The sequence below is a fragment of the Erpetoichthys calabaricus genome, chromosome 13 (assembly GCF_900747795.2).
Source record: "Erpetoichthys calabaricus chromosome 13, fErpCal1.3, whole genome shotgun sequence".
NCBI lineage: Eukaryota > Metazoa > Chordata > Cladistia > Polypteriformes > Polypteridae > Erpetoichthys > Erpetoichthys calabaricus.
Window position 1 is genome coordinate 107,575,140 of NC_041406.2, and position 20,729 is coordinate 107,595,868.

General features: G+C 39.3%; 1 protein-coding gene across 1 annotated transcript in view; it reads right to left on the reverse strand.

Annotated features, from left to right (window-relative positions):
- The window catches only part of mocos (molybdenum cofactor sulfurase), a 542,026-nt gene extending 524,271 nt beyond the window's left edge, over positions 1–17,755 (reverse strand). Inside the window, exon 1 of the mRNA XM_051935533.1 lies at positions 17,338–17,755. Coding sequence (XP_051791493.1) covers positions 17,338–17,470 — 133 coding nt within the window. The 5' untranslated portion in view covers positions 17,471–17,755. The remainder of the gene's footprint in view (positions 1–17,337) is intronic.
- Positions 17,756–20,729: the final 2,974 nt, after the last annotated feature.

The window sequence follows — 20,729 nt, forward strand, 5'->3', positions numbered from 1 at the left end:
GAGAGTATGCTTTTGCTAACTGTGTTGTCTTCCATTCCCCTTCACAGCACACAAAAGATGCCCATTGAGGGCAACTGACCCTGCCAATTCCAGTCTGACCGCTATAATGCCCAGGCACCCTCAACAGGTGGTATCCACTTGTAGACCAAGTGCACCTCAAGATGGAGCTCCCACAACAAACTAGCCACAGAAAGGCTACATTTTGTTGTTTCTCTGAAGGTTTTGTTTCCTCTGCCAATGTACGCCTGTCTTGCTTTGAATTGGTTAAAAGGAATTAAACATAATGACTGAGCTGGTGTCCCAGCACTACAAAGAAGCATAGAGAAGATGAAGTCAGTGAATGAAATCTTGAGGTATTACTTACTGTAATGGGTCATCCATGTACTCATTTTGGCCTCTGTCACGTGGCTGAGGAACGCCGTGTTTCTGTGCTATGTTGTGTGGTACTGCAACAAGCCATCACAATGTGGGAAACTTTTGTAGGTCTAATAGGCAAATTTAAACTTCCTACAGCATCCTCTTGGAGTTGTGTGAAGAATTGGAGCCAACATTACAGACACAGGATTCATACAAAATCTGTTCTGTTACAGGTTTTAACAACCAACGGATATTTGTCAAGAGGCCAGTCAGAAATCTCACAGTCATCCCTGAGCCATGTCATGCCATCAGTATGGGAAGATACTGTATAATCATTGCTTGTAGTGGAACTAAATAACTGCCGACATATTCCCTTTTTGTGTGTGTTTCTTTTTACTCTTTGCAATGTGTTATAAAACACACATAGCTACTTCAGAGAGTGGTGACAAGGAGTTGGTTCCCCTTGTATTTTCGAGCATGCTGATATTTGTGTACTGCCTTGAAGAGCATGTCCTACTTGTTTGCTACTTGTGTTGTCCTTTCTACATGCTGTGACTGCAATGTATGCAAATACCCTTAAATGAAAGTCTGTGAACGACACTCTAGTCACATCTGAATTGTTTCATTTGTAATTTTAAAACTGTGGAGCAGAGGGGGAAATTAAGGAGAATTGTGTCTATGTACCAAACACTATGGAGAGTACTTTATGTAGTAGAGCTAGTTATGAGTGAAACAGCAAAGTTTCATGTCACAGCAAGTTTTGTGGCCTTCCAATTCTGCCTGCTGTTCCACAGCTCCTTCACTGCAGTTCTAAACATTCTTATCAAATTTCTCACAAGCCAATCTGCTAAGTAGTGGCCATGTTCAGTCAACAGTGTGTAAACATTTACAGAAATAATTCTCCTGTAGTAATTTCTCTGGTTATGCATCATCACTTAGGGAAATCATAGACGAACTACCCCTCCTCTTTTCTGATCCTTTACTTTTTGGAGCCTCCTGCCAGAAGGGGCAGTGTCCTTTCTCTCCTCATTTCACTCAGCCTGGTCTGACTCCATATTACCTCCAGTTTTCTTTTGTGTTTGTGTCCTGTCCAGTGCACTACTTGTCGTTTACAGTGTTCTCAGTCCCATTTCCAGTGGTGTTTATATCTGTTGTGGACGACAGGGGGCACTCTGGCTAACCAAACACCCAACACAAACAGGTACAGATACAAGTGTAAAAGTAGAAAGAGTTTTTTTTATTGTGGGAAATTTGTCTTGGGCAAGCATTTCCCCACCACAGCCACAAAACACAGCACAAAGCGTGATAATAAAGTATCCTGCAACTCTTTCTCTTCTCTTTTTCCATCACTGGCCACTGCCTCTTCTACTCCTTCTCGCAAGATCCACGATCCAGCCTCCTCTCCTAAACTCTATTCGGGCCCTTGAACAACAGAGCACTACCAGGGTATCAGAAACTCCCACTGATGTGTGCGAGGCCTGATAAGCATCTCGCCCTCATGCATGTCTTCTCTCGCCACGTCCATCCATGGAGCACTCCCATGCTTCTATCCAGTCTCTCACACTGGCACCCTGTGCTACATCCACCAACTATCCAGCATCCCTCACCAACTTTCACAACTCTGGCTATCAGAACTGAGGCAAGAAGCCCCTTTTATCTACTATCTGGAAGTAATTCTGGTGTTCTGTACACGTGGTCCAAAAAAACTACCAGGTAAGGCAGAAGCCCCATGATGTAGGGCCCCCTGGCGGTTCCCAGGATACCTAACAGGTCTGAGTTGAAGAACTCCATGTCCCATGATACCCTATGGGAGTCCGAGGCACTGCTGTAATCCAGGAGGGCTGCCATCTAGCATTCTGGGGGAGAAAATGCCCTGTGCGTGCTCTCTCCCCTGGTTCTTCCAACTTGAGTGCATCCAAGCCGGCGTCCTTCACACTGTTCATTTTCAAACCTGCAGTTTTCTTGCAGTGTTATTTGATACTAATGACCCCGCGTGATTCCCTGTCAGACAGTACAACTGCACATAGCTCGGACTACAAACACCTATAGTGAGCAACCAGAGTGAGAGGACAGAGAGATACGGATACAAGAGCGTTTAGAAAAATACAAAAGCTTTTTATTATATGTGTGCCAATTCACAGTCTGGTGCCATGCAATAAATTATTAATAAAATCAGTTCTAGCGCACTAACACAATCAAAAGGTAAAGTGCAATTATAAATGAATAAAAAACCAAACTTGCTGTCTTTCAAGCGAATCCCAATAACAGCTCCACCTCAATAAATAATTGCAGGACTTCACCCCAGCACACTGCATCACTTTATTCCCCTTTCATGGAACTCGCAGAAAGCTGCTATACCTCAGTGGCTAATTGCCCCACAGTAGCGGATTCCCTTACTATTTCTTGTAGTGTTTAAAGTATACTGGTCAATCCCAGTCTTGAACCCCAACTCTCTAACCCCACACAAAGACTCACACACAAACAAGTTCACACCACTGGGTTCAATGTCCTAATCACAGCTCCTATTGCAATAGGGTCAAAAAAACTGACACGCATTCACATAGAACAGATTCCCGATCCAGCCTCCTCTCCTGAACTCTAGTCAGGCCTTTGCATGGCTTCTACTAATCAGTTTCTCACCTGCTGCTCTCCTTCCACAGACAATGGAGCAGCACCAGGGTATCGTAAACTCCTACTGATCTGTGCAAGGCCCGATACGCGTATTGCATTCACACATGCCCTCTCTTGCCACGTCCATCCATGGAGCATGCCCACGCTTCTAGCCAGCCTCTCACACTGGAAACCTGTGTTGCATCCATCCAGCACCGTACTTCCTCCTTCATTTGACGTAAGTACAAAATGTTTTTTCTTGCTTTCCGTTACACAGAAGAGTAAACTAATACCTAGTCACTCTGTCTCTTACCTAGCCTCACAACATGTCATTTACACACCTCAATGTGCACCCCTATTCTGAAGCAATATTATTATTGTCCTGCTTTTGGAATCCTATTATTGCTCTGCTTTTATGGTTTTACCACATTGTGTGTAAATATATTGAACAAGACTGCATCAGGTACATTGCCATTTTTCCAAGCAATGGTGCTTAAAAAGATTAACAGTTTTCTTTTGGGCATCTTGAGTCTCCCAGCACTACCTGATATCTAACTAAAAATCAAAGGCAACAATTTTCAACTATGGTAGTAACGAAAATCAGCGCTTCAATATTGACATTTTAATTTATTTCCACTTTATTCATTCAGCACAAATGATGACAAGAATTGTTCACATAAATCAGCTGTCACTCTGCAACAGTGAAACCATCTCATGGGTATGTGATGAATAATAATAATAATAATCATAATAATAATTCATTACATTTATATACCATTTTTGTCACTACTCAAAGCGCTACCACACAGGGAGGAGCCAGGATGAAGAAAGGGTTCATTTAATTTAAAACAGTTGATTTAACAATCGTAAGAATGTCCTAGGGTAGCTCCCACTTTTAATTTCCTCTCACCTCTGTAGCCCCCATCTCATATAATCCAATTTCCTCCTCATGCGCTACCTTTCCATGTAGTATTCATATCGAAATTTCATGCATTTAAAATAGCATAATATAACATTCTCACCTGCAATTCCTTAATGTATTAATTCCATTGAAACAATGCTATGAAATTCTGAAACATATGCTCGTCAAGAGTAGTAAACGATCCAAAGCCTGAAAGCTTGAAATCTGAATAATGCATTTGCACTTTTCATTATATCAACATCATAAATCAGAAGTTCATTAAAATGGCTCCATGCTCCTGAGCCCACCAATCAACCTGTCACACTTGCCTTTGCGATAAAGGAGTAAGACCATAGCAGGGTGGGCAATGTCGGTCCTCGAGGGTCGCAGTGGCTGCAAGTTTTTTGTTCCAACCCAGTTTCTTAATGAGGAGTCAATTATTATTTTGATGCTTCATTTTAGTGGTCTCGCTTGTTAAGGTTCCCCACCCTTAATTGCTTATTTTAGTCTTAAACAGCTGTATTCACTGTTTTTAATGGCTCTTTATTAGCAATATGAGGTAAATAACAAAGGAGCCAGCAGTTCTTCATCTAACTTGGGGTGGAGTGGTGGCTCTGAGGCTAAGGATTTGCGCTGGTATCCTGAAGGTTGCCGGTTCAAATCCCCGTCACTGCCAAAAGAGATCCTACTCTGCTGGGCCCTTGAGCAAGACCCTTAACCTGTAATTGCTCCAGGGTTGCTGTACAATGGCTGACCCTGCGCTCTGACCCCAAGGGGTATGCGAAAACTAACAAATTTCTAATACGAGAAATCGTATAAGACAACAACAAAAAAACAAACTTGTTACCATTTACACCCATGTGGATTCATCATGCACTATTTGGTTTAATAAAACACTTAAGAGAAAAATATGACACACTGAAACTTATCTGTTTTAGACTACAAATCATTTGGATGATATCATTGGAAAGAAAAAACTATAAACTAAAACTATAATATACTGTAAGAACCTAACATTGTAGAATAACAAGTCATAAAATTAAATGAGGTCTGAGATGATTTCTAATTAATCAACTGGGTTGGAATAAAAACCTGCAGCCACTGCGGCCCTCCAGGTCTGCCATTGCCCACCCCTCACATAGGGAGAATGTGTAGACATTTCCTGTGCTGCTTTTGAACCCAGAACTCTAGAATGCCTAACCACAGGACTACCATGCAGCCTTAGAATAAAAGCAACTAATCCAAAATATCCGTATTTTATAAACACCTCTTGACTTGATAAATGGATCAGAAAGTGAATAAATGGATGGACTGCTTCTCATCTTGTGATTAGGAAGCCAAGTATATTGTGCAACCTACTAATTCAAGCATGTAGTGGTGATGTATCATCAGTTCAGACAGTGTTAACATCCTTATATTTTTATATTTCAAAGAATATTTTGGATGAAGTTTAAGGCTATTCACCCATGACAGTGTAGTGCATGAGGGCAACAGCATTATCAAGTTCATGGATGGCACCACTGTGATTGGCCATATCAGCAACAATGATGAGGCTGCCTACACGAGGGAGGTAAGAGACCTGACTGTATGGTGCCATAACAATAACCTCTCCTTGAATGTCGACAAAACAAAGGAGATCATTGTTGACTTCAGAAAGAATAAAGGCAATCACGCTACACTCCACATCAACGGCTCTCCTGTCCAGACAGTTATCAACTTTAGGTTCCTGAGTTTCCAGATCATTGACTGCCTTTCATGGTCAGTCATCCTCAAAAAGGTTCAGAAAAGGCTCTTTTTCCTGAGGAGGCTAAAGAGCTTTGGGGTGGGAACCAAAACAATAGTGAACTGTTACCACTGCATCTAGCAATCCGGGGGAGATAATGCCCTGTGCACGCTGTCTTCCCTGTTCCTTCCATCTAGACGGCATCTGGCTGGTGTCTCTCACACTGCTCATTTTCAAACCTGCAGTTATTTTCTTGCAGGGTGTTCATAAGACTCGAGGCAGTAAAGTGTATCCATTCAGTGTTGTTTGATGCTAATGACCCCATGTGATTCCCTGTACAACAGTACAATTACACTCCAAACTTAACCTTCCAACAACACATTTCTTTCACTACCTCCAAATTAGAAAGCTGCCCGACTTTCCTCACCTACCACCTACTTCTACTCCGGAAAAATATTGATCAGTCTTGAGGACTCGGATAGCGTTTCTCTAACATATAAAAATATTTTACAGTCCCTCCCTTTCAGAGATCCCAGAGAACAGTGGGAAAAGGATCTCTCACTCAACATCTCAGAAAAGAAATGGAAAGCAGCAATGCACAGAATTCACTCAAGATCCATATGTGCAAAGCATACAATTATTTAACTTAAAATCATCTATCGAGCACATCTGTCTCGTTTAAAATTGTATTCAAGTTCCAGCCTCATTGGGTCACATGTTTTGGGCCTGCACCAAATTAACATCATTCTGGACCATAATCTTTAAATGCCTTTCAGACAGTCTTGGTGTCACAATCCCTCCTAATCTACTAACAGCTGTGTTTGGTGGGCACACAGATGGGCTTACAGTGGGGAATGACAAACAAACTGTGATTGCCTTTACTACACTATTAACATGTAGACTTATCTTGCTCAACTGGAAGAATCCTAACACACCTTTCTTCGGTCAGTGGGTAACCGATGTTATATACTACTTGAAAATGGAAAAAATTAATTGCTCACTTAGTGGATCGGTGGAAAACTTTTTTAAAAGCTGGCAGGATCTAATTAATAATATTTTAGAATAAGCATTTAAATTGAGGAAGCAGATTCTCTTCCCCTTTTTATTCTATTTATTTACTTACATCTTTTCTACTATTAAGGTTTCACTATTTTGGCCTAGCTCTCTTTCTCATGGGTGGGGATTGACTTGATTTGAACGCAGTTTTGTAAAATTTGACTTGCTTGTATGGAATGTTGTTTAATTTGAATAAATTCAATAAAATGTTAAAAAAAGAAAAGCGTCTTTTTCCTGAGGGGGCTAAAGAGCTTTGGGGTGGGAACCAAAACAATAGCGAACTATTACTACTGCATCTAGTGATCCGGGGAGATAATGCCCTGTGGTTGCTCTCTTCCCTGGTCCTTCCATCTTGATTGCATCTGGCTGGTGTCTCTCACACTGCTCATTTTTAAATTTGCAGTTATTTTCTTGCAGGGTGTTCTTTAGACTCGAGGCAGTAAAGTGTCTTCTTACAGTGTTATTTGATACTAATGACCCCGTGTGACAGAGAGACATGGACACAAGATTCTTTAGGAAAAATACAAAAGCTTTTTATTTTATGTATGCCAATTGTCTTGTGCCATGAACAGACAGGCACAATCAAAAACTAAAGTGCAATTATAAATGAATAAATCACAAAACTCAGATTCTTGCTCTCTTTCAAGCGACTCCCAATAGCAACTCAACCTCAATAAATAATCAGTGGACTTCACCCCAGAGCAGTGCATCACCATATTCCCTTTTCATGGAGACTATAGAAAGCTGCTATACTTCAATGGTTACACCTCACTATTGAAAGTATCCTGACTGTATACATCACAGTGTGATTTTTCATAACCTGACTTGCCAAGATCACAAACTCCTCCAGAGGACTGTCCATACACCTCCTAAAATCACTGGGGCTGACCTTCCATAGCTTCAAGCTATCTATTCAACCAGATGTCTGATAAGAGCCGCCATCCAGCTCATCTCCTATTTTCACTTCTGAATTTTGGGAAGCACGACCAGCACCTCCCTACTCACTCCACCTGTTTCAGGAACAACTTCATCCTTTAGGCTATAAGGCCACTGAACTCCCAGTAACCTGATTCTACCTGTCCTGCATGGTGAACTGTACCCACCTGATGGTTTGTGTGTAATTGTACTGCTCATTACTTTTAATTTTTTTTAATCTCTTACTTTATTTACTGTATTCATGTATACTGTTTATTTATTTATTGATTTATGTTCTGCGTCTCTTAATTATTTACAGTATTTATTTATTTATACATCAACACAACTGTGGCACATGAATGTCACTATGCTGTTGAGTGTATGTGACAATCTAATCTAATCTAATCTGAATGATTCATATATTTTTCCAGTCACTATTTCTATAAGGAGTGGTTTGTAATTTTACACCATTGCACAGTGTCATGGATTTATATAGCTCCTTCTAAAACAATCCTTGTAAAGCTTATTAGGTTTACTTCCAAGATCCTCCTGGTGTCTGCTTGTGGTGCACATTTGGTATCTTCTAAACCTGAGGTTCTCAACAGGGGGACTGATAATCTTTCAGGGGGGCTGTTACATGAATAACACTGATTGTAAAATGACAGCACAATATCTAAAATTGAAGCTACAGCAAGTTGTTAAATGTATCTTTTTAATGCAGACCGCTCCATCAATACCCAAAAAAAATGTAGCATCTCGGCCGACTGCATGGTTTTGGCTGTGCGACATTTGGAATTGGTGAGGGAGGCAGAAAGCGCCATGGAGAGCTGCCTGTCATGTAAATCAGGGCAACATGCAAATGTCTGACACTGAGAGGGAAAAGGATGGCTCCTTGATTTGGGTGACATGAAAATGAAGGGCTGTGCTGAGAAATCTTTTCTTTTCAAGTGGTTGGTATGTGATGAGCACATCAGGCGGATTGAAAATAGCAGTCGTGTGAAAACCATGGTGAGTTTAAAACGGGATAGAGAAAAGGGTGGACCTGGGCCAAACTGCAAGCAGAAGATGAAAAGTGGAGTTAGGAAGTGTAAATCAGATAGAAAGTTCTGGATAGTAGTTGAGAACTTAGACTGCCCCTATTAGCCAGAACTGTAAGGGGTTTATTGTTAGGTGTAAATACTTGCCAGTTCAGTTTTTTTTTTTATTATTGCCTCATACTCTGTTCTTTTTGCAATCTTTAAATAAACCACTTTCTGCAGCCACTTTCTTGTTCTGCTGTGCCTTCTTCCAACATCATTTACTGGGTTACATACATTGACAGTCGGTTTTCTCAAAGACCCCCTTTGTACATTTCATATATAGCTTGTATACAAATATAATTTAGCCAGATTGCATTTGCATCTGCCATTAAACAGCATCTCACGTTAATCCTCACATTGAGAGTAATATAGATAGAATAGCAATGGGCTGCTCACAATGACCCAACAAGAAAGAAACTGCCATAAAGTACAATGGCAAAGATGTGACAGTCTCATGAAACAGATTCAGGTCGACAACGGACCTTATCATTGGACTCTCATTTAGAGATCTAAAAAAAACAATTCTATATTTAAGGACTCTATTTCTGTTACCTATGTATCTATCTTATGTAAGTGTGCATTATTTGTTTTTGTATACTAATTTTATTTAGGTTTTCTTTGCATGCAACCACTTCTTTGACATCTTGTAAAGCACTTTGTGCTACATCATTTCTATGAAAAGGTGCTTTAGAAATAAAGGTTGCAGTGGGGATAACTGGCATCAGGAAAAGCATAAGGCTGTAAACATCACCCTGAAATTACGCTGAAACCTACAAATCATTGCCCCTACATAGAAATGGGAAAAAATGTAGAGGAAGAAGAAGTTGCTGTTGACACCTGCCATTGTTGCCCCATCATTTGTTTTTAACAGCCATGCAGGTGTCAGGGCTGGCCAGCCTACCACAGTTTACCTGTCTGCTGCCACCGTCCTACACAATTCTTTTCTTTTTCTCTGTCTTCATTGTTGTATGAGAGAGAAAACTAATTTGCATTTGGTCTTATATTAAATGTGGCTGTCACTGATGAAAATGCGCCACTGCTAAATGCAGAGAATAACAAAGTAGTTTCTGTAAGTTATGAAGAACTGTCCACAGCACCTAATTGAGCATTTTAAAGATGATTATTTTCAGAAATAAACAATAATTTTATGCATAAATTAAAAAGTAACACTTAAGTAAAGTTGACTAGTGAGCAGATTTTGTTGTTATCAATACTATCACAGTAACATATTCTGTATGTTGATAATTACTGGCAATTATTCATCCTTAAAAAATGCCAACTCATTTTATGTCATGATTAAGAAATTCAGGCACTAGTAAAATAATTTGTATTTAATAAAAGCATTTAGGCTGTTTCTGAAATGTCTTCTTAATTTTCAGAATCACTTTACCGCTAGCATGTGAAACATATCAGAATTGACTTTGGTTAGGTGCAAAACATGGGATACAAGACATTACCAACTCAAGACAAGACAATTTTAATCCACCATTTACGTGACACTGTGCAAACCACTACAGTGAACCCTCGTTTATCACGGTTAATCCAGACTCTACCGCGATAAATGAATTTTCGCGAAGTAGGATTCTTTATTTATAAATCGAATATTTTCGCAGCTAGAGTATAGAAAACCTGTTTACTACCTTCTAAATACGTTTTTTTAACATTATTAGAGCCCTCTAGACATGAAATAACACCCTTTAGTCACCATTACACTCGTTTTACCCAATATATTAGACAAAATAAAAGAAAATAAGACATATTAGACGTTACAAATATCATATTATTATTATTGTACTGTACATTTAATTACACACACACACAGATCTTACACGCAACCACTAACCTATGAAGGCACGACCTCAGTAGGAGAGTCTTCAGGTGGTGCAGTATCTTCATCAGGTGCGTCGTTGTCTTCTTCTGCTGAAGGAGTACTAGGAGTAGGCAGTGTGTGTCTGGGTGCGCGGCTGAAGAGCATCTTGATAGGCAGTTGCTGGCGCTGTCTTTTCATATGCGTGAGGAGGCTTTTGTAAGGTATTGTCATCTTTGATCATATTCAAGAGTTTCACCTTCTCCTGGATGGTAAGCATCTTCCTCCGGTGCTTAGTTTCATTGTCAGAAGGCTTAGAAAAAGCAGCACGTTTAGGAGCCATCGTGGGGCTTAGATAAAAGTTCTCAGAAAGCGCATGCGTAGTGACGTAAGCGTGAATGAGAAAAAATCGCGATAGAGTGAAGCCGCGAAAGTCGAAGCGTGATATAGCAAGGGATCACTGTATACAAATACAACAATTTCTTGAACAAAACAATTACAAACTTTAATAGTTAACTAAAATAAATAGAAAAAACTATACAAAATTATATCAAATAATACAAATTGAGCAAGTATGAAGTATTTACAAATAGACAAACAACACAGTTACCAGTTATATGTTGCAAAAGCAGTTAGTAGTAACTCTATGTAAGTTTATTTGCGATTTGAGGAAAGAAGTTGTGGAGACGGCAATGAGATGGCAATGTAATGAACAGATGGCTGCTGGAGTGGGTGGAGTCAGCTGAAATCTTCCCTACTGTCTTGTTCGCTCTGGCGATGAACATATCTCTTAATGTTGAGGGACAACAGTCAATGACTTTCTCAGCTGAACAAATCCCTTCTGCAAACTGGGTCTTAGAAAGAGAAGATGCAGAAGGAAACGAAACGGTGGTGGAGGAGGTCACAATACTCTCAATGATGGCTGAGTAAAAATGTAACAATATAGATCTTGATATGCCAAGCTTCTTAAGCTGGCAAAGGAAGAATGATCTCTGCCTGGCTTACCTGGTGATGGAGGTGATGTGGTTACCCCATTTTAATGTATTAATGAAATTAGTCCCCAGGAATTTAAACGAGTGAACTACAGACACAGTCTGGCCATTAATTTGCAAAGGTGGACAGTTAGTGACTTGTTGGCGAAAATCATTCTTCCTTTCCACTGTCTTAATAGCATTGAGCTCCAAGTTGTCACAAGAACACCATTCTACAAGAATGATAGGTAGAAATGTCATTACTGGAAATAATACCCACTATGGTTGTGTCCTCTGCAAACTTTGGGATTTTTACAGATTTGTCCATGGACCTACAGTTATTTGTATAAGTGAAAACAGGATGGATGAAAGAACACAGCCTTGGGGGGAGCCTATGCTAATTGACATTGGATCTGACATATAAGGGCCCAGTCTGACATACTGCTTCCTACCTGTCAGGAAACTTGTAGTCCACTGGCAAACACCATAGGGTACACCTAACTGGATTAGCTTACTCTGAACCAATTCTGGAACAACGGTATTGAAGGCTGAGCAGAAATCCACAAACAAAACCTTCACATAGGTGAAGAATATAGTGGAAGTATAAATACTTTCAAAATACAGGCATTGTAATAGCACTAGCAACAAATATGATTTTATTAATAAATTTAAGTTAAAAAAGCACCTCAGCAAATGTACAAGAGAAATAAAACTTGAGACCCTTTCTTCTTGTACTCTTTGCTACAATTTGTCTCTTATTTCTATTGTTTAACCATTTTGTTAAGATAATCATACATGCATATTGTAAATCTGTGCTATCATCTTGTTTTTTTTTTTCTGAGAAATTTCTCGACTTTTCATTTAAACTGCATGGTGAATAAAGTAAAAACATGCCATTATATACTGTTGAAGAAGATAATAATGCAGGTGTGACAAAAAAATGAAAAAAGCTGTGAAAGGATGCTGCAATGAGGCTGACTGCAAGAAATGGTTTAAAGATCCCAAACTATAAGTGTTGAAGGACTTCAAAGGCTATTTTTTTCCTTTTTGACATTCTCGTGTTGGCCTGTTTCTGCCCCTACAGCAGACATAATTTTCTGCTGCCTTCAAGGAAATGCTAGGCATTGTAGCTCTTTGTAGCCCTCTTGGGCGAGTCTTGTTAAAAAGGCAGAAGATGGAGATTACTAGTGAATATTAATATGCCATAATTGCTCAAACTCAATTATCCAATTAAAAGTTCCAAATAAAGTTTGGGGACCTGGTTCTATCCTGGCAGCCTTGTGTGCAAAGCAGGAAACAGCCCTGAAAAGGATGCTGGTCATACACCCAAGCCAGTTTGAAATCATCAGTGATGTAGCATACACATCTTTAAGAGACATGACAGGAAATCAACGTACTTTTGAAAAACCCACACAGGCACAAAGAGAACTCAAGAAAACACAAGAAGAGACTCCATACAAACACTAACCAGGCATGATAACAAACGAGTTATTTTAATTCAATAGAAACAGAGAAGTTTTCAATATAGGCATAATCCTGTTATAAGGAAACTCATGGGACCATAAAAATATTTTGTTATGATGGAAAGTTTGCTATAAAGAATATGGGGAAAATACATATACTATTGCGACCGGGGTTGCCATCTCTTACAGAAGCGGTGCATGGATAGTTCTGTTGAAGTTCTGCTGCGTCTGGTAAACAGTAAACCAAGGGCAAAGTAATTGGTTTCCCTCTGCAGAATCACACTTACGGCGTACCGGTTTTGACCTGCTCTTCCTCGTATTCTCCTGATCTCTCTTCTGCTGACAGCGTCTGCCACAACAGTGTTCTTCTAAATTAAAGATGGGATCTAAAGCAAGATGATCGCCTGTTTCACGACTCCTAACAGCTCCTATTTTGAATGGAGTCTTGAGACTGTGCCTGCCTTCTCTATACAGTAATAAAGTACCTGCATTTACCTTGAAAACCGGGACTCATCTTCTTGTTTCTTGTGCAACTCTGTGACCCAAGCTTGGCAATACCTGTCTAAAAATACAGTGCTTCTTAAACTGCAAAAAATCTTTTATTTGAAAATGAAACATTGGATGTAATTTCTTTTTTTTTATAGAAATACAGGTATGAAAATACAGAATTAAAATGAGAGATTAGATGTACCTTTTTTTAAATAGAAATACAGGTATGAAAACAGAATGAAAACGAGACATCAAATGTAAGTTCATATTAATAGAAATACAGGTATGAACACAGAATGAAAAGAGACTTCAGATGTAACTTTTTAAAATAGAAATACAGGTATGAATACAGAGTAGAACACAAGACATTAGATGTAACTTTTTTTTAATAGAAATACAGGTATAAAAATGAAGAGAGTGAAAACGAGAAGCTCAATAAAGATGAAGGCGTGATTCCAAAGGATTGTTAATTGTTCTTTCAGTATAAACTGACACCGTTTCTCACTTTTTTGTTCATGTCAAAGAAAACTTTGAGTAGCGCTATGAAGCTCAAACAGTACAGTATCTGCACACGACACAACTACCCATGCGGACACTAGGTGGAGACTGACTCTGGATTTGGCTATACCTGCATAATCTCATGGCTAAACTCTTTCAGACACTTGCTGAGACTGGAAATTTCATAACAGACTGTCTCTTTCTTTGAGGCAGAGTGTTGCAGGGATCCAGTATGGAGTTAGATTACTGCCAAAACTCCATATCCCTGAGATTGGACTCAGAAAGTATAGGTGCAGCATTAAGTATTTTTTGCATTGCGTTATTATCTTCAGTGACCATTTTTTGTCAAACAATGTTCATTATACTGAAATTTTCATTTCATTAAAACAAAATTTGTTTAACATGATGTTCTAAGAATGTTTGCCCAGGCTAACAAAAAATATTTGTTATTCTGAAAATTTCATCACTTAGGTATTTGCTATAACAGGATTTGAACTGTATGTGGTTTTGGGGCAGATCTACCATCAGGATGTTCTGGGTGAGTACCCAGGAGCCCATGACAGTAAGGGGCCTTATCACCAATCTCCCTTCCACCTGCTCGATGAAGCAATCTAGATAGAACCGTGCACCAAAATTAGCAAGGTGGAACCCCAATCCCCACCTAGATAAAGAGCTTGAATCACTGAGTACCGAAATTAACACTGCAAAATACCACACTGTATGAAACCACCAGTTGCATTGATTAAAGGACGATCAACGTTCTGTTAAGGAGAAAATCACCCAGGGCCCTGTGGGAGTCTTGGATTTTGTAGTCTACTGTGGAAGCATTCTTGGGTGTTCTTCTCTTGGAAAACAATGTTTCTCATCCAATTACTCGGTCTTTTTCCATTGTAGATTTCAGTATTTGCACATCTGATTCTTTATTTTTTGATTTTTCAGATCTAAATTCATCTCTGGGAACCCAGCTCTATGTACTGTATTTTAATTGTGGTGTGAGAATGGAACCCAGGATTCTGGTCTCTCCTCACTGCACTTCATTTTGCTTTATAAAGCATCTGATACACAAGCAGTGTGTGTGTGTTAATAATTTACTAAACTTGTTTAATCCAATTTAGGGTCACATCCTGGCAGGCATTGCCTACAAAGCTGGAGTAGGTCACTTTGCACCCTTCAATTTTGTCACCGCTCACTCCACGTCACGCCATCTTCATGTCTCCGCCAGTCTGCTGTTATTTCCAGTTAAATAGCAGTAGCCAGCAAACATGCCAGTAATGGGGGGAAAAAAGCTTTAATTCACTTCTCTTTTTCTGAATCATTATGAAATATTGATCACCTTCAGTATGCTGTATGAACTTCTTTTTGAAAAAAAGTTGATCTCAATGAAAACTGAACTTGTGCACGTGTGAATGTGTGAAAACTGCATGTGAATGTGTGAATGAGTGTCCCTTATAAGGGTTTGACATCTCAACCAGACTTGATTCCTGACGCATTTCTTAAGTTTGTATAGGTGGGTTCAGAACACAGTTGGATAAGCAGATCATTGACATCAGTATACTCTAAGGTTCCCATTTTTAGGGAAGGGTAACACAGTCAAGGACTGAATGCCACTATTGATCAAAGTAAGGTCATTTCCAGGACCCAAAAGATTATTACATAGAGTATTTGATAGATAGATAGATAGATAGATAGATAGATAGATAGATAGATAGATAGATAGATAGATAGATAGATAGATAGATAGATAGATAGATAGATAGATAGATAGATAGATAGATAGATAGATACTTTATTAATCCCAAGGAGAAATTCACATACTCCAGCAGCACCTTACTGATACAAAAAACAATATTAAATTAAAGATTGATAATAATGCAGGTAAAAACAGACAATAACTTTATATAATGTTGACGTTTACCCCCTCGGGTGGAATTGAAGAATCGCATAGTGTGGGGGAGGAACGATCTCCTCAGTCTGTCAGTGGAGCAGGACAGTGACAGTAGTCTGTCGCTGAAGCTGCTCCTCTGTCTAGAGATGACACTGTTTAGTGGATGCAGTGGATTTTCCATAATTGATAGGAGCCTGCTGAGCGCCCGTCGCTCTGCCACAGATGTCAAACTGTCTAGCTCCATGCCAACAATAGAGCCTGCCTTCCTCACCAGTTTGTCCAGGCGTGAGGCGTCTTTCTTCTTAATGCTGCCTCCCCAGCACACCACCGTGTAAAAGAGGGCGCTCGCCACAACCATCTGATAAAACATCTGCAGCATCTTATTGCAGATGTTGGAGGACGCCAGCCTTCTAAGGAAGTATAACCGGCTCTGTCCTTTCTTACACAGAGCATCAGTATTATATCAGTATGATAATCCAGCATTCTGAAGAGGCTGTAGCCACTGTCACACACGTGCGATTAGGAGGCAGTCAAAGAGCCTAAAGGTGAGTGAAATATCGCGAGATATGGGTGTCACATGGTGCTTACCTAAATCTCTTCTCTTTACAGAAAACCAGAGGAAAAATAATTGCCCTGATTCCAGGTACAAGATGGCCGCCGATTACGTCACTTCCGGCCATCTCCACTAACCTCACTTCCGACTCTGCAATATCACATCACTTCCGACTCCTCCTGATGATGTTATTTCCGGTTCCTGTTTTGATGCCAACCATTTCCTTTTCCCATAATCCTTTCTGTATTTAAACAACCATGCTTCAATAGTAAAACTGTCATTTGTTCTGAATTTAAAAAGACTTGTGATCACTTCTTCCTTTTGATATTGTCTTAGGGCAATATACGGGGACGGTCCCCAAACCTTTTTTTTGTGTCTTTTGGACTTATTTTTTGAAAAAACTTTACACCACATTCATACTTAGTCAATATTTACTTCATTTTTACGTGATGTGCTTCCTGAGATGCAGACCCCTTAATTGGTTCTCAGCAGTCAAACAATAAAACAAATGCAAAATGAGAAATAATTATGAGGTCTAAATCCTTAAACTTAAGACATAAGAAACTCTGTTAGCTACAATTAGAAAATAAAGTGTCAGGAATAAGACATTGCAGCCACTTCAGCGCTCCAGTCCTCTCAGCTTGACACCCTTGTTTTTAGAAAAATAAAGCAAGTATGGAAATCCTAACCAGCCATTCATGCCAACACGATACCAAATCAGAAACTTGTGGTCTGTGATTTGCGGAGTGTGTTTTCTAGGTTTGCTAAAAAACAGAGTGATACTGACCTCAGTTAATCTGGCAAGAGTGCAATATAATATAACCTATCACCAAAAACATAAATAAACAACATATTCTAAAAATAAGACTGATAAAACTGAGAACTATGATAAAATGATTTTTATGTGGCACTTTGTTACACTTTTTCTCAAGCTAAAGTGTCTCATATACTCCTGTATAAGACACAATTAGGAAAAATGAAAGACTTTGATCTCCTGAAGGAACTGCTCAGTAAAAAGATTGTACTGTACCTTTAATTCTACTGAACTCCTTCTCCTTCATTACTTGCAGGTCTTCTTCATAGCCATAGTGCGGGGAAATACTTTGAAAATAGTGGAAGCTGCTCAGATACTGTAGACTGGAAAGCTGCCCGTGCTGTGCCATTTCAGGTAGTCACTAACGTTGCAGATTAAATTGTTAATTTTTTCCAGAATGTGTTTTTAACGCCTCCTTCTTCTATGACTTTTCAGTTAAAAAGCTTTAAAAATAATGTGAAAAAGCAGATCATAGAACTTCAGTGGTGATCATTGTGTAGTCTGTGGGGCTTTTCAGAACAGAAAATTGATTTACACCGGTCACCCTCTCATGCAGCAGACACACTGCAGCCTTTATTTTCTGTCTTATCATGAGAAAGATGGGTTAATGAATAAATACAGCATGGCTCCAGCATTCCTGTGTGCTAATCTAATAAAAAGCAGAGCAGAGGCCACGCACTGTCCCCTGTCAACTGAGTGATTATGTATTTGAGCTGGCTGAAGTGACACAAAGGATCTGTAACTTTAAGGAACTTAGAGGTGTTGTTCTGGCAAAACCACTAGAAACCTCATGAACAGAAACACTGTTACCTGCCATGGATCTGGGGTGGGGGGGGGGGGGACACTGGGTAAAGAAGACATTGTCTTCTGATGACTTCAGGCAATCTGTTACCTTGTGCCCGAAACTACCCTGGCAATTTATGGATTAAAGTGCTAAAGGACACCAGAGGGTTCTCTGAGGAGGACAAAATTACGAGACTCTGTCTTTAATTTTCATACACAATTATTATATTATGTAATTATTTATTAGTTATAGATAGTTTCTGTTGTATAAAAGTGCTTAAAAGCTTAAAATATATTTAAAAACTTAAACATTAAAGATATAGAGCACTACTTATTGTCTACATCTTCCATAAAATTCAAGGTGGGAATCTGATCAGATGCTGTTCACCCCTCTTCTGCATTTTCACATACTGTATCATTTAGCCCTCAAATCTAAGATTAGACCAACCTTACCTTGAGGCAACAAAGAGCAGATACGAGATTTAACTTTATCTTTATGTAATTATTAAAAAAGAAAAAAAGTAAACATGCAGAAGAGGTTTGTGAAAATGTAAGCACATCCTTACTTCTTCCATATCGTTTAATAAGTGGTGCTAATCAAATGCACTCTATTAATTGATGATGAGGAACTTATAACAGCTCTGCACGAAAGGTGAAACCTTGCCAGTACAGTACAGAGGCTCATGGAAATGAGGACAAAACACATCTGTAATAAATAAGAACATGCACATTTGGGTAAACTAGAGGAGACATCTTAGCATATCACATTCCTCTAGTTCAGGGGTGGGCAAAGTCATTCCTGGAGGGCCGCAGTGGCTGCAGGTTTTTGTTCCAACCCAATTGCTTAATAAGAAGCACTTATTGCTCTAGAAACACTTCTGCCTCATATTAGTTATCTCCCTCATTAAGATTTTGAACCCTTATTGCTTATTTAAGTCTTAAACAGCTGCATTCTCGGTTTTTAATTGCTCCTTATTAGCAACAAGATGCAAATGACAAAAGAAACCAGCAGTTATCCATTTTGCTTCTTACCCTTTATACCTTTGTGTATTTATCATGCACTATTTGGTTTAATTAAATACTTGGAAGGAAAGAGAATAGAAAAAAGTGAAGGATTGAGAATTACCCATCCGTTTTACACTTCAAAGTATTTGGATGATATCCTTAGAATGGAAAAAAAAAATCTAGGATATGAGAATGACTTGACATAGCAGAGTGAAAGCACTAACAAGCCATGAAATGTAATTATTGGCAAGGATTGTTTTATATTTAAGCAACTGGGTTGGAACAAAAACCCGCAGCCACTGCGGCCCTCCAGGAATGACTTTGCCCACCCCTGCTCTAGTTTGTTATTACCAAAAGTCAAGGTCACATTATGCCACTTCTAGTTGTGGGTTATATCATATTTGGTGATCTCATCACTAGACCCATGTCTCCCGAATGACTGAAAGTCACTGGTCATGTCATATTTAGTGATTACATGCTGATATTCCAACATAGTCTTGAGCCCTCCTTTTTTGAGGCAGCCAATAAAATGCTGCCTTACTGGGCCAATGCAGTACGAAGGGTCAACAGGTACGGCGAATACAGTTGTTATCTTTTTCCCATCCTGGTGTGGTATGTAAAGCACGAGACAAGCTTCTCTTCTGTTTGTGAGGTCCAAAGCCCCTGGGTTTCCTATTCCTGGTCACTTCATTCTATGAATTTTACTTCTGGATGAGCACTCATTGGTTGTTAGTGATTTTTTTTCAATTAAAAAATGATAGTTTTGCAGCAAAAAAAAACAAAAAACAGCATTTCTTTGAATATATTCCACTTTTTCTGGTCAGCTTGGAGGACAGCAACACCTAAATAGATCCAAGAAGTCCTTACTAATCTAAAAAGATAATGAAACATATAAAAGGAAACTAAGCAACCAACACATTGCTCAGGAATGCTACTTTCAGCCAATGTATTAAAATAAATGTCTGTAACATGTTGAATGAAAAAGAATGATTTCCCATAAATTAAAGAAGGTTTCCTTTGTATTGTAACACATTTAGGACAGTGTATGTGTACAGACCATGCATAAAACTGATATAACAAAGCCTTTACTTACTTTATAAAGTGTATTCAGTGTGTGAATCAGACGTCCATAATTGTTCAAGCTGCCTAACTATGGACCCTTTAAGCATATGCAGTTAAATAATTTAGCTGTTATGGTTGTGATACGGTGGCACTGACCAGAAAGCAGGAGACAGAGCTGGAGGTAGCAGAGTTAAAGATGCTAAGATTTGCATTGGGCTTGATGAGGATGGATAGGATTAGAAATGAGTACATTAGAGGGTCAGCTCAAGTTGGACGGTTGGGAGACAAAGTCAGAGAGGCGAGATTGCATTGGTTTGGACATGTGCAGAGGAGAGACGCTGAGTATGTATATTGGGAAAAGATTGTTAAGGATAGAGCTGCCAGGCAAGAGGAAAAGAGGAAGGCCTAAGAGAAGGTTTATGGATGTGGTGAGAGAGGACATGCAGGTGATGGATGTAACAGAACAAGATGCAGAGGACAGAAAGATATGGAAGAAGATGATCCTCTGTGGCAACCCCTAACGGGAGCAGCCGAAAAAAGAAGAATTTTGTGATATTTACATTTTACAGCAGTGTGTGCTTATTCACCATAAACTGCTTGTGATGTAAGAGAGGGTTTTGGGGAGAATGTGAGGAGTTAAATAAACTCCTTTCATAGATAACCATGTCTGCCCTTTTATTGTACACAACATTCTTCAGGCACTCTTGTACACCACCAAGGCTCCTATGTGAGGTGATTGTTAGTTCTAAACTGAGCTG